Source organism: Macaca fascicularis, chromosome Y, assembly GCF_037993035.2.
Source record: "Macaca fascicularis isolate 582-1 chromosome Y, T2T-MFA8v1.1".
NCBI classification, from domain to species: domain Eukaryota; kingdom Metazoa; phylum Chordata; class Mammalia; order Primates; family Cercopithecidae; genus Macaca; species Macaca fascicularis.
Window position 1 is genome coordinate 1,745,892 of NC_132903.1, and position 14,968 is coordinate 1,760,859.

Genomic DNA, 14,968 nt, shown 5'->3' on the forward strand with positions numbered 1-14,968 from the left:
CTGCTTGAGCCTAGGCGGTCAACGCTGCAGTGAGCAGAAATTACATCACTGCACTCCATCCTGGGTAACAGAGTGAGACCCTGTTGAAAGGGTCTTGGCCGGGCGCGGTGGCTCAAGCCTGTAATCCCAGCACTTTGGGAGGCCAAGACAGGCGGATCACAGGTCAGGAGATGGAGACCATCCTGGCTAACACGGTGAAACCCCGTCTCTACTAAAAAATACAAAATATTAGCCGGGCGAGGTGGCGGCGCCTGTAGTCCCAGCTACTCGGGAGGCCGAGGCAGGAGAATGGCGTGAACCCGGGAGGCGGATCTTGCAGTGAGCGGAGATCCGGCCACTGCACTCCAGCCTGGGCGACAGAGCAAGACTCCGTCTCAAAAAAAAAAAAGGGTCTCACTGTCGAAAGAGAAAAAAAAAGAAAGAAAAAAAGGAAAGAAAGAAAAAGAAAAAAAAAAGAAAGAAGGAAGGAAAGAAAGAGAGAGAGAGAAAGAAAGAAAGAAAGAAAGAAAGAAAGAAAGAAAGAAAGAGAAAAAAAGAAAGAAAGAAGGAAGGAAGGAGAAAAAAGAAAAGAGAGAGAAAGAGAGGGAGGGAGGGATAAAGGCAGGAGAGAAGGAAGGGAGGGAGGGAGAGATAAAGGAAGGAAAGAAGGGAAGGACAGGAAGGAAGGGAAGAAGGAAAGAAGGAAGGAAGGGAGAGAAAGGGAGAAAGAGAAGAAATGACGAGGAAGGAAAAGAGAGAGAATGAAATAAGGAAGAAGAGAAAGGAAGAAAGCAAAAGAAAAAGAGAAAGAAGAAGAAAGAGGGAAAGAGAAAGAAAGAAGGAGAAAGAGAGAGAGAGAAAGAAAAGAAAGCAAAAAACTTGAGGAATTCGAAATAAATGCTGATGCCCAGAAGAATTAACTGCAGAAGTTTCTTGGGGATGGGGCCGACCATGAGTCATTTTCAGAGGTTGGTCCAGTGAGCATCAAATGCCCACTAGCTTTCCTGGATATTTGGGGAGACCGTCACAGAGAGTGAGAGGCCTGAGCTCACCGATGGTCAATGAGCTCACAAGGCTCACTGGGGATTGGGGATGTCCCGTTTCAGAGCCGCTCCCTGTCCTTGAAGAGGGGAAGAGGCATGAACCGAGATGGCTATACCAATTGCAAGCCCAGTGCAAAATGAGAAGACGCACTCCTTGTTCCAACGTAATGAACAATTTCCAGGTGGCGGCAGCAAAGAGTTAAACCAGTATGGCGCCCTTCTGTGCATGGCCACCCCGTGTGAGTTCCACAGAGTGCAGACTCATGAAACTTGGCGTGTAGATAACAGAAGCTATCCACCTCCGTGGTTTTCCGGGTCTCTAGAAATGGAAAGAATATTTTCCGCACTCTCATAGCATCTGGTTCCTGTGGCCAATAGTAGATTGAATAGTGTCTCCCGGAAAGATATGAGCAAAGCCTAATCCCTGGTATCCGTGAATGGGATCTGATTCACAGAAAGGGTCTTGGCAGGTGTCATTGAGTAAAGGGTCTTGAAATGAGATCATCTGGATTATCCAGGTGGGCCGGAAATCCAGTATCAAGTGTCCTTATTAGAAACAGGTAGAGACACAGATACAGGGAGGCCACGTGGAGATGGAGGCAGAGACTGCTGTGATGCGGCCACAAGCCCAAGGGATGCCTGGAGCCCCCAGGAGCTGGGAGAGGCAGGAAGGATCCTCTGATGGAACCGGACACAACTGTAGTAGACTCAACTGTGGTCTCCCAAAAAGATCTGTCTATATCCTAATATCCAGAGGCTAGGAATGAGAACTTACTTGGAAATAAGAATCTTTGAAGATGCAATGAATTAAAGATCTTGAGATGAGATCATACTGGAATAAGGTAGGCCCTAAATCCAATGACAGGTGTCCTTCTAAGAGACAGAAGAAGACACAGACACAGAGGAGAAGGCCACCTGGAGACAGAGGCAGAGACTGCAGTGATGCGGCCACAAGCCCAGGGACGCCTGGAGACCCCAGGAGCTGGGAGAGGCAGGAGGATCCTCTGATGGAACTGGACACAATTGTAGTGGACTGAACTGTGGTCTCCCAAAAAGATCTGTCTATATCCTAATACCCAGAGCCTGGGAATGAGATCTTATTTGGAAATAAGGATCTTTGAAGATGCAATGAGTTAAAGATCTTGAGATGAAATCATTCTGGAGTAGGGTGGGCCCTAAATCCAATGACAGGTGTCCTTCTAAGAGACAGAAGACACACAGACACAGAGGAGAAGGCCACATGGAGACAGAGGCAGAGACTGCAGTGATGCGGCCACAAGCCCAGGGACGCCTGGAGCCCCCAGGAGCTGGGAAAGGCAGGAAGGATCCTCTCCTAGAGCCTTTGGATGGAACTGGACACAATTGTAGTGGACTGAACTGTGGTCTCCCAAAAAGATCTGTCTATATCATAATACCCAGAGCCTGGGAATGAGACTTTATTTGGAAATGAGGATTTTTTTTTTTTTTTTTTTTTTTTTGAGATGGAGTTTTGCTCGTTACCCAGGCTGGGTTGCAATGGCATGATCTCGGCTCACCGCAATCTCCACCTCCTGGATTCAAGCAATTCTCCTGTGTCAGCCTCCTGAGTAGCTGGAATTATAGGCTTGTGACACTGAAGTGATGCAACCACATGCCAAAGGGATGCCTGGAGCCCCCAGCAGCTAAGAGAGGCAGGAATTGATCCTTGCCTAGAGCCTCCAGATGAAGCAGAGCCCTGAGACACCTTGATCTTAATCTTCTGGTCCCACAGCTGGAAGAGAAGAAATAGTTCCGTTTGTCTTGAGGCCCCCAGCTATGGTCGCTTGTTACAGCAGGCCTGGAAAACTGATCAATGGCATAACCTGCAATGAGATGTTTGAACACACAGCCATCTCATGGGACCATCTACATCATCTTCACACAGAGACCTGAGCCCCACGGGGAGCTTGGCAGATGTGATGCCGGGGCCTCTACAGATCCAGATGTGGGGGTTCAGTCAGGCTGGTGGGAAAAATTTTAGTTATAATAGCCACAGACCCTCTGGGAAGGCCTGCGAGTTTGCATAACTTCGGTAACAAACCTGGCTGAAGGCAGCCTAGTCCCCTTACCTTTAGTTTAATAAATTAGAGTAGAAACAAAGGAATGTGGGGAGTTTAACTTGTTTACTCATGTGGTCCTAAGACTAACCTTTGATCTATTGCAGGAGCTTAACTGCTTTCTACTTAGGGAAGTCCGCAATGTCAATTTCCCTCTAGCGGTGTTAACTTACGACCTTTGTCAATCAATCTTGACTGAATAAATGCAAGTCTCGCAGACTGATCCAGGCCAAGGCTGCTACTAAGTGGCTCGGACACTCAGCCAAACTGGCAAAGCAGAATAGCTGTGTGTCAGTGTACTTCATTCATCCGTGGCTGGCTCAGGGTCTGCGGGACACACCCCCGCACCATAAATCTTGTTGCAGTTCTCACCGTGTGGGCTTCAGGTCTCCCTGCAGCACCATGAGTCCAGCTACGCTAGGGAGGTCAACATCATGCATGTATCCTGCAAGTTTCATTGTCCTTGTAACCTCTGGCAGGCTGTCCTTCCTGGAGGCTGTTTCCTGGCCTGTTAGTCTGGTTGTATCATTCATGGTTTTCCTATGAAGGGTCTTAAGATCTAAGCGGACATCCTGCACAGAGACCGCGTCTGTCTGCAGAAGGGGCTTGAGCTCATTCTCTCCGCATCGAGAGTCCTGTGCGTTGAGGTCTGAGCTCTGCCCGAAACAGAAACGTACCAACTGTTAGGGTCACCCCGACCGGACGTTCCCTTCCCCTCCCACAGGCCTTACAATCCAGTCCCTTGCACTCTCCGCACACCTCCCCCAGGGCTAAAGACAAACGCCCCCCTTCACTGACCCTTCCAGTAACTGTTTGTCCAGACAGTTACAGGATGTGGTTAACATGTCTGTTAACGTCACGTAAGTTAGCTGGCAAAAAACATCTCCAGGATGCGGTCAAGACACCTGCAACCCCTACTCAGCTTCCCGACCCCAGCCCAGTCCTCCTGCAGCCTCGGCTCAGCTCCCCCACCCCGACCTGGTTCTGGCCCTATAAAACCCTGCTGTAGTCTGTAAGGGGGGCTGCCTCCTCTAACCGTGGTGGACCAACCAAGCAGCTCAGTAAAGTTTGCTTGCCTGATTTGTAGGTCTCCTCATCCTTTCTCTCGGCTGACCTTACGCCGATGATGTAGTGAGCATCTAACATGAATATCCCAGGGAACAAATCCACATTTCTTATCCTTTGGTACCAAGGAAGGTCCCTTGTCTAGTGGGTCCATGACATAGAATTCATGGTTTTCTGTAAAGCAACAACAGAAATCCAGGCATCCTGGTTATCTAACAAGGAAAATCACCATCTGTGGTGACAAACCCATTCCCGGAGGATGACTGATTTTTTTTAAAGAGGCCAAACAATACATTTGTTATTTTCATTTAAGTTGCTTATCAGGACAACCTTACCCATCTGGGAATGATCTAGCAGTCATGTCAGAAGCACATGTCCCCGCAATTAGTTTGAACTCCATCCTGGAATTGCAGCTGGTTGTGATTCAGAGGTACCAGCGTGCCAGGAGCTGATGTTGGCTTTCAATAGTCAGTGGGATTTTGTCACTTAGGGGAATGGATAATAAGCCAACCAGTGGTCATCAGTCTCACACATAATGAGTGCAGGCTCATAGGGTCTACACAGTACTTTCTCAAAAGCATTGCAAATGACTCCTTTCTCCACGTTGAAATTTGAGAACCCAACCCCTATCTCTCTAACACCAAAGGATTGAACCTTCCTTGCCTGTCTGGTGAGTAAGAGTGAGCCTCTATACCAAGATCCGTGAATGGGATCTGATTCACAGAAACGGTCTTGGCAGGTGTCATTGAGTAAAGGGTCTTGAAATGAGATCATCTGGATTATCCAGGTGGTGTATCCTCTATACCAAGGATGTAGCCTTTGGCTGTGTGAGGCTTTCAGAAGTATCAGAAGCTGTACACATTTCCTGTGGTTGTGGTAACAAGTAACTACCAATTTGTTGGAGCCTTAAAACAAGAAGGATTTATTCTCTCTCTGTTCTGGGGACGAGAAGTCTAAAGTCAAGGTGTCAGAAGGGCCAAGATTGCTCTGAGGGGTGTAAGGGAGAATACTTCCTGCCTCTCCCAGCTCCTGGTGGCTCCAGGCATTGCTTGGCTTGTGGCCGCATCACTCCAGCCTCTGCCTGCATCATCACATGAACCACTTGTCTTCTGTACTCAAATCTCCCTCCACCCGTCTCTGATAAGAACCCTCGTGATGGCATTCAGTTCACTGGGATGATCCATAATGACCCATCTCAAAACTCTTAATTCTATCTGCAAAGATTCTTTTCCAAATAAAGTAGTATGTATAGGTTCTGAGGGTTAGGGCGTGAACGTATCTTTTGAGGGCTACCATTTGATCCATAGCTGTTCAGTGGTTGACATTCTCGGATTTGACAGCGGCATCCTTCACTTGTGACTGTGCCGCTCTGGAATGAGGTTGACCAGATGCTGCTGCTGGCCACGCGAAACTGATCCCACATGAAACTGATCCTACAGGCTGTGGCAAGCAAAGGCTCACACCTCCCCATGTCTGACATCCATGAATCACAGCTGGGTCTCTGGAAAAATGAGTGAGTGCAGGAACAAAATCAAACAGGAGACCTCATCCACCACTACGTCTCAGAGAGGATATTGCGGCCCCTGAAAGGAGGTCATCTCTCTTGGAACTTTTGTACTCAGTTGTACTTAACGCGGCAAGGAAAACGGCACATTTGTGTTGGAAAATGTAATTATTTATGGCACCTGTGATAATTGGGCACTTTGGAATCACAAGGTTTATGGTTGAGGACCACCTGGGGTGATTATCCCCCAAAATGTTTCTTTGGCTTCTTGAAGTTCTGCAGAGGTTGAGGCAGCTGTCTGAAAACTAGAGGACAGAGCCCTGTGGGCAGGTGGGTGTGAGAAACTCAAACACTGCAGTCTTCACAGACCCACAAGCCACGGACAGGTGCGATGTGTTTCTAGGGACAGCAGCTATGCTGAGACAGGATATCACAGGGTCACATCAAGGACCCCAGTCATGTCACAACTCTTAGACCAGAGCTGCTGCTGCAGTTTCTGGTTGTAGGTGATGTGGAGGGACTTGGCCTCTTTCTCGTTGTACAGGTAACGGCCACCAACTCCTTCCAGCTCTGGGGTGACCGCTGCGTAGATGGAAGTCCACGCTCCCTCATCAGGGGTCTGGTGGAAGAAGAAAAGAAGGCTACGATGAGACAAATTTCTGAGCAGGAAGCAGCATTCTCTGGACTCACGTGGATGCTGCGGGGAAAGGTGGAATATATTCATCAGCTGCACTGAGAAATGTATGCGGAAAGCGAGGTTGGGTGATCAGTCGGAACCACAGCTTCTCTGCCGCTGGGTTTCTTTATAACAGGCACTGACAATAATGCACCCAAGTGGGTTGCATTTCCATGGTAGGTTAATCCATCTCACTAGGCAGATGCATATTAAAATCCCTGATGTACGTATTTAATTCACACACTCTTTATGGGACCGAAATGCTTATTCACTGACTAGAAGCAGATGAGTGAGTGCTTGGCCTCTGTATTTAACAAACAATATTAAGCAATTAGATGAAACATCAGAACATCAAAAAGATTGTTGGTTTCAATTCAGCAAGGCATGCTACATCGGAGATTTGGGGCATTTATGGGCTGTGATCATATGCTTCATGGAAACAAGACAGTTCAAAAAGGAACGTGAGATGCAGAAAAAGGTTTTTCAAAGACTGGGGATTTTACCCTAGTGGAAGGTGATAGTCTTGAAACACAGCACACCCTGGTTTTCTACAGTGGGAGTTGGCCTTTGGTCATGGTCAGCGGGATGGAAGAAACGGAGGATTCTCAGAGGAATTAGAAGTTGTGGGACCTGAGAACCTTCAGAGCTAGGATGCAATAATCCAGGGACCAACACAGTCCTTCTTAACATCTGACTGTCACAATGAAGATGTTTCAGGAGGTCATCTCTCATAAGAAGCTTCTGGGAATCTGGTGAACGTATCCACCATGTGGGGGCACGGTCTATGAACCAGGAAGTAGGTCCCTGCCAGACACAGAATCTGCCATGCATTGATCTTGAACTTCCAGCCTCCAGAACTGTGAGCAACAAGTGTCTGTTGTTTACTGGCTGCCCAGGCTATGGTGTTTTGTGACAGCAACACAAACAGACTGAGACATTTGATGTCCAGAGTTTTTACTGGGGTTTCATTGCATAGGTATGATTGATTCAGTCATTGGTCACATGATCAAATTCAACCGCCAGTCCCTCTTTCTTCCCCAGAGGTCAGGCTGGCCCCAAATTCCAACCCCCTAATGACATGGTTGGTGTTTCTGGTGGCTAGCCCCATCTTGAAGCCATTTAGGAAGCACCAGCAGTCACCTCATTGTACAACCAGGGCGTTGCTAGCATTTGTGAAATTGCAAGAGTTTTACAAGTTCCTCCTTGTTACAGAACCAGGAATAAAGACCAGATACTGCCTTTGTCATGTCCCCTCTAGTTTTCTGGGAGTGATGATCCATTCGCCCAAACTGATCTCACCTCTCACCAGTGCCCCTAGCACTGCGGTGGCTCATGCCTGTAATCCCAGTGCCTCGGGAGACCAAGGAAGGAGGATTGCTTGAGTCCAGGAGTTCGAGACAAGCGTGGGCCACATGGCAAACCCTAGCACTGGTGAGAGTTCAGGCACACGCCCTCCCAAAAGGAAAAGGACAGACTCTGTGGGGTGGCCTGTGACACCCAGTCACTTCAGAAATTCTCCTGCTCCCAGTTCACTGCCTCACGGTCTTGACTTCAGCAGCCAATGTGATGGGGAAAGGCATGGTAGAGAATCCAGTGTGCCCACCAGCCCATCCTCTGGGTGCCGAGCAAGGGGAAGAGGAAGGCCGGACCCCAGTGCGGGGACAGAGGTGCCAGACTCCTGACGTTGTTTCCCACTGACTTGTCTCTGCTCTTCTGCTGCCTAAAAAGAAATGGATGGAGCTAGAGAACTTCCCAAGTCTGGAAATCACCTAGGGGTGCCCGGAGGTTTTGCAAACCCAAAGTGTCCCGGGAGATTTGGAGGCTGATATGGTCCGGCTGCGTCCCCACCCAGATTTCATCTTAAACTGTAGTTCCCATAATTCCCACGTATCATGGGAGGGAGTCAGTGGGAGGTACCTGAATCATGGGAGTGGGTCTTCTCGTGCTGTTCTCATGATAGTGAATAAGTCTCACGAGATCTGATGGTTTCATAAAAGGCAGTTCCCCTGCACACACTCTGTTGCCTGCCGCCATGTAAGACATGCCTTTGCTCCTCCTTCACCTTCCGCCATGATTATGAGGACTCGCCAGCCATGTGGAACTGTGACTCACCCACATCTGTACATGCCAGGCAGTGCTAAGAACCAGGCAGGGAGGGAGGGGACGGACCTGTCTGCACAGAGTCCTGCACCTGCTGGGAACAACTCAGTGTCATCAGCTATGGCCTGGGTCAAAGCACCTTTGTTTTGGGTATTCAAAGGTCAGTGAAGGGTTGAGTGAAAGGGAAGGAGAAAGACAGAGAAAGAAAAAAAAATATCAAAGGAAGGAAGAAAGAGAAGGAGAAAGAAAGAAAAAGAGGAAGAAGAAAGGAAGAAATGAGAAAGGAATGAAGGAAGGAAAGAAGGAAGCAAAAAAGGAGGGAAGGAAGGAGGGACACAGAGAGAGAGAGGGAGGGAGGCAGTAAGAAAGGAAGGAAGCAGAGAACAAGAAAGAAAAGAGGGAAGGAAGGAAGGAGAGAGAAAGGCAGCAGAGAAGAAAGGAGGGAGGAAGAAAAAAGGGAGAAAGTAGGGAAGAAGGGAGGAATGGAAGGATGAAAAGAAGAAAAAACAGGAAGGAAGGAAGGAAGCAAAGAAGGAAAGAAGGAAGGAAGGAAGGAAGGAGAGAGAAAGCAAAAAAAAAGAAAGAAGAGAAACAAAGAACCAAAGAGAAAGAAGGAAGGATGGGAGGGAAGGATGGGAGGGAGGAAGGGAGGCAGGGAAGGAGGGAAGGAGGGAGGGAAGGAGGGAGGGAGGAAGGGAGGGAAGGATGGGAGGGAGGAAGGGGAGGGAGGGAGGGAGGCAGGGAGGGAGGCAGGAAGGAGGGAAGGAGAGAGGGAGGGAGGGAAGGAAGGAGGGAAGGAAGGAGGGAAGGAAGGAGGGAAGGAGGGAGGGAGGGAGGGAGGGAGGGAGGGAAGGAGGGAAGGAAGGAGGGAGGGAGGGAGGGAAGGAGGGAGGGAAGGAGGGAAGGAAGGAGGGAAGAAAGGAAGGAAAAAAGGGAGGCAAAAGGAAGGACTGGAAGAAAAAAGATAAGAGGAAGGAAGGGAGGGAGGAATTTATTCCTCAGAGCCCTTGCTGCATTTACCAATTCTGGTTCTGCCCCCATTTGACCAAATATCTGGGGTGACTCTGAGAATTCTGATTTCTAAGATAAGGCAGACATTGTGAATTTGAAATAGCAAATCCCTTTCGTGTCATTCAAGCCACGATTTGTTTTTATTAGAGCTCCTGTTCTCCAGTAGCATCCAGGGCACACAGAGCTATTTGCCTGAGACTGTTCAAAGAGCTTCAGAAAGCTGCTCCCTCTGAACTCCACACCTAACTTGTATTACACGTGCTGGGCTTTGCAGAAGAGAAACACACAGGGCTTCCCTTTGTCCTTGGGGCGGGTCCCGTGTGCTGTGTGCAAGGAAACTTTCTAACTCTCCACTGCCAGGAGCAGAGGGCAGTAGGAATGGCATGACCCAGGATGTCTCCTAGGGATGAGGCTAGCAGGGCGTGGGGGGTGAAGAGTCCATCACAGACATACACACACTGCGGAAACGAGAGATGGCGCCTCCTCGGACACAAGGACCCTTCCCGGTTCCGTTACTTCCATGGCGTTCCATGTGTGCGTCGAATTGATCCAGGTGGCAGCACCTCTGAGCCCGAGAGAACCTCCCTCTTTCCCTCCCTCTCTCTTATGCCCTTCTTCTTCCTCCTTCGCTTCCTCTTCCTTTTTCTCTCTCTCTTTTTCTCTCTCTATTCCTCTCTTCTTCCTCCTCCATCTTCTCCTCCTCCTCTTTCACTTCTTCCTCCTCCTCTTTTCCCGCTTATCCTCCTCCTGTTTTTCTCTCTATCCCCCTCTCTCTCCCTTCCTCTTCCTCCTTTATTTCTCCTTTTCTCTCTCTTCTTCCTCCTCCTTCATCTTCTCCTTTTTCCTTTTCCCCCTTATCCTCCTTTTCCCCTGTCTCTCTCTCTCCCTTTCTCTTCTCTGCCTTCTCTTCTTCCTTTTTTCTCTTTTCTCCTCTTCTTGCCTTTTCTCTATTCCTCTTTCTCTTTTTTCTCCTCCTTCATCTTCTCTTCCTCCCCTCACCTCTTCCTCCTTTCTCCCTTATCCTCCTCCTGCTTTTCTCTCTATCCCTCTCCCTTCCTCTTCCTTTCTTCCTCCTCTTTCTCATCATTTTCTCCCTCTTCTTCCTCCTCCATCTTCTCCTTCTCTTCCACTTCTTCCTCCTCCTCTTTCTTCCCCTTATCATCTTCTTTTCCTCTTTCTCTCTCTCTTCCTTCCTCTTCTCTCTCCTCCTTCTCTTCTTCCTCCTTTTCTTTCTCCCCTTCTTCCCTTTTCTCTCTTTACTCCTTTTTCCTCCTCCATCTTCTCCTCCTTCACTTCTTCCTTCTCCTCCTCCTTTTTCTCTTTCTATCCCTCTCTCTCTTCCTCTCCTCCTTATTTTCCTCCTTTTATTTTTTCTCCTTTTCCTCCTCCTCTTCCTCCTTTTTCTCTCTCTCCCTTCCCTTCCTCCTCTTCCCCCTCTCTGCCCCCTCTATTATCCATTTACAGTATAATCCAGGCTTTCCTAAAAAAAAAACTAGATAATTTTCACACTCTACTCTTCTGTTTCTCAAAGTCTTCCTCTGAATCGAACTCACTCTTGTTCACTTGTGTGAGGCTGGGGGATTCCTGAGTGAATTTTTATCCACTTGTTTTAATAACAACAACAACGAAAGCAACAGAACTTCCTTCAGGATTCAGATGGAATTACCAAGCACTATCTTCTATTGTCCACAGCCCCAAAGCTGGGGCTCAATCTCCTGCAGTCCTGGGGTCAGGGGTCCTCACGCTTAGCACTCAAGAGAATCAGCCCGAGAGCTTGTAAAAACAAGTGCACCCCTGATATTTCTGACTCGGCGGGTCTTAGGAGGCCCAAGAATCTGCATTTTTTTTTTCTTTTTTAGATGGAGTCTCACTCTGTCGCCAGGGCTGGAGTAGTGGCATGATCTTGGCTCGTTGCAACCTCCGCCTCCCGAGTTCAAGCAATTCTCCTGCCTCAACCTCCCGAGTGGCTGGGATTACAGGCGCCCGCCACTACGCCCAGCTAATTTTTTGTATTTTTAGTACAGATGGGATTTCACCAAGTCGGCCAGGCTGGTTTCGAACTCCTGACCTCATGATTCACCCGCGTCTGCCTCCAAAAGTGCTGGGATGACAGGCATGAGCCACCGTGCCTGACCCAAGACTCTGCATTTCTAACCAGCTCCCAGACGCTGCTGAGCTCAGAGACCATGCGGGGAACCCCACTCATTCCGGCTGCTTATGCAACTCTGCAAACTCTACACCACGGGTGAAATTCAGCCTGGACCTGTTTCTGTACAGGCTACTACCTAAGAATGGTTTTAGATTCCTAAAGCGGGAAAGAAGGAAGGAAGGAAGGAGGGAAGGAGGAAAGGAGGGAAGGAGGGAGGGAGGGAGGGAGGGAGGAAGGAAGGAAGGAAGGAGGGAGGGAGGGAGGGAGGGAGGGAGGGAGGAAGGAGGGAAGGAGGGAAGGAGGGAAGGAGGGAGGAAGGGAGGGAGGAAGGGAGGGAGGGAGGGAGGGAGGGAGGGAGGGAGAAAGAAAGGGAGGGAGGGAGGGAGGGAGGGAGGGAGGGAGGGAGGAAGGGAGGGAGGAAGGGAGGGAGGGAGGGAGGAAGGGAGGAAGGAGGGAGGGAGGGAAGGAGGGAAAGAAGGAGGGAAAGAAGGAGGGGAGGAAGGAAGGGAGGAAGGAAGGAAGGAAGGAGGGAGGGAGGGAGGGAGGGAGGAAGGGAGGGAGGGAGGGAGGGAGGAAGGGAGGAAGGGAGGGAGGGAGGGAAGGAGGGAAAGAAGGAGGGGAGGGAGGAAGGGAGGAAGGGAGAAAGGGAGGGAGGGAGGGAGGAAGGGAGGGAGGAAGGGAGGGAGGGAGGGAGGGAGGAAGGGAGGGAGGGAGGGAGGAAGGAAGGGAGGGAGGGAGGGAGGGAGGAAGGAAGGGAGGGAGGGAGAAAGGGAGGAAGGAAGGAGGGAGGGAGAGAGGGAGGAAGGAAGGGAGGAAGGGAGAAAGGGAGGGAGGAAGGGAGGGAGGAAGGGAGGGAGGGAGGAATGGAGGGAGGAAGGAAGGAAGGAGGGAGGGAGGGAGGGAGGGAGGGAGGGAGAGAGGGAGAGAGGGAGGGAGGGAGGGAGGAAGGAAGGGAGGGAGGAAGGGAGGAAGGGAGGAAGGGAGGGAGGAATGGAGGGAGGAAGGAAGGAAGGAGGGAGGGAGGGAGGGAGGGAGGGAGAGAGGGAGAGAGGGAGGGAGGGAGGGAGGGAGGGAGGGAGGAAGGAAGATGCCAAAGAGACTAGAGGTGGCCGACAAAGACTAAAACACGTCGTATCCGGCCGCCCTCCCGTGTAGAGCCAGGAACTGCGGCTTGGTGGCAGAATTTAATTATCTGCCCCGTGCAGCTGTGGCTGACAGGCGCTGTCTTCCACACACTCTCAGAATGATGAAGTGGCCTTCCTTGGTGGCGCCTTGTGCAGGGAAATGAAAGTTGCCTTCTGAATACACAACACGGTCCTGTAAATCATGCTCCCTGTGGCTTAAACAACACATCCCGTTTTATCTACAGCTTTTTTTAAAAAATGACAATCTTTAGAGACTGGCAAGAGGACAGAAGATGTATAAATGTGAACCCAAACCCAAGAACGCAGTGTGTTCCCTTTTAACACATACAAGGGAATCTCTGAAGTCCCAGACGTCCGCCGGGGGTGCCGGGGAGATGGTGCACAGCAACATTTATAGTAAAATCTGCATAAAGCCCCTCTTCAGTCCTGGGGACTGCTGGAGCTCCAAGCTACAGAAGCCACTCCAACTTCATTCAGTCCAATGAATGCTTAGTAAATGCTCACCCATATTTTGCCCGCTCTTGGGGCAAAGGAAGACAGCTTTAGAAATAACCCCTGCTGCCTGGGAGCTTCCAATAGGCATGGGCAGTGGGTGGAGGGTGAGGCACAAGTGCAGGAAAAAAAAAAAAAAAAAAAAGATGAAACACACACAAAATAGAAGAGAAGATAGAGTTTCAAGGGTACTAAATAGAGCCACAAGCAATATAGTCAGAGAGAGAAATGAATGGCTTATAATTACATAATTACACAGCGCTTTACAGTTGAGAAAATGGTTTCCCACATATTCTGTCAGCAATGTTCACAACAATATTACGTGATATTATTATCCAGAATTAACAAATTACAAAAATGAGAGGCATAGCAGGGAAGGAGAGGAGAAGGGAGCTGTTGCAGGAAATAGCCACAGGCTGATTCTTCCAGAGACCCCTCCCTCATCATCTCCCTTCTTTCTCTGCTTTGGTATGATGAGCCCTGATCCATGCACACAGCTGGGTCCATGCACGTGCATTCAGCATCTCCGTCCCTGCCTTCACCCATGCACACAGCCCTGATCCATGCACACAGCTGGGTCCATGCATGTGCATTCAGCATCTCCGTCCCTGCCTTCACCCATGCACACAGCCCTGATCCATGCACACAGCTGGCTCCATGCACGTGCATTCAGCATCTCCGTCCCTGCCTTCACCCATGCACACAGCCCTGATCCATGCACACAGCCCTGATCCATGCACACAGCTGGATCCATGCACGTGCATTCAATATCTCCCTCCCTGCCTTCACCCATGCACACAGCTGGCTCCATACACATGCATTCAGCATCTGCCGCCCTACCTTCATCCATGCACACAGCCTTGATCCATGCACACAGCCCTGATCCATGCACACAGCTAGGCCCACATACATGTAGTCAGCATCTCTGTCCCTACCTTCACCCATGCACACAGCCCTGATCCATGCACACAGCTGGCTCCATACACATGCATTCAGCATCTGCCTCCCTACCTTCATCCATGCACACAGCCTTGATCCATGCACACAGCCCTGATCCATGAACATAGCACCTCTCTCCCTGCCTTCACCCATACACACAGCTAGACCCACGCACATTCATTCAGCACCTCCCTCCCTGCCTTCACCCATGCACACAACCATGATCCATGCACACAGCCCTGATCCATGCACACAGCTGGCTCCAAGCACATGTATTCAATATTTCCCTCCCTGCCTTCATCCATGCACACAGCCCAGATCCATGCACACAGCCCTGATCCATGCACACAGCTGGACCCACACACACGCATTCAGCACCTCCCTCCCTGCCTTCATCCATGCACACAGCCCTGATCCATGCACACACAGCCCTGATCCATGAACACAGCTAGACCCACACAAATGCCTCCCTGCCTTCCAGGCACAGAGCCCTAGTCCATACACACAGCCCTGATTAATGCACACAACCATGATCCATGCACACAGCCCTAATCCATGCACATGCATTCAATATCTCCCTCCCTGCCTTCATTCATGCACACAGCCGGGATCCACACACACAGCCCTGATCCATGAACATAGCCCTGATCCACGCACACAGCCCTGATCCATGAATACAGCTACACCCACACAAATGCATTCAGCACCTCCCTCCCTGCCTTCTAGGCACAGAGCCCTGGTCCACACACACAGCCCCGGTCCACGCACACAGCTCTGATCCATGCATACA

At 50.0% G+C, this 14,968-nt stretch overlaps 1 protein-coding gene across 13 annotated transcripts in view; it reads right to left on the reverse strand.

Moving 5' to 3' along the window:
• Nucleotides 1-14,968, reverse strand: part of LOC102121273 (polyprenol dehydrogenase) — a 389,469-nt gene that overhangs the window by 69,358 nt on the left and 305,143 nt on the right. For 5 of the 13 annotated variants that reach the window (XM_074030410.1, XM_045384392.3, XM_045384389.3 and 2 more), the window contains one exon: nt 5,816-6,285. The exons of the other annotated variants lie outside the window; for them this stretch is intronic. In XM_074030410.1, coding sequence (XP_073886511.1) covers nt 6,097-6,285 — 189 coding nt within the window. In that variant the 3' untranslated portion in view covers nt 5,816-6,096. Of the gene's footprint in view, nt 1-5,815; nt 6,286-14,968 lie in introns of those variants that run through there. 13 annotated transcript variants of the gene reach the window in all.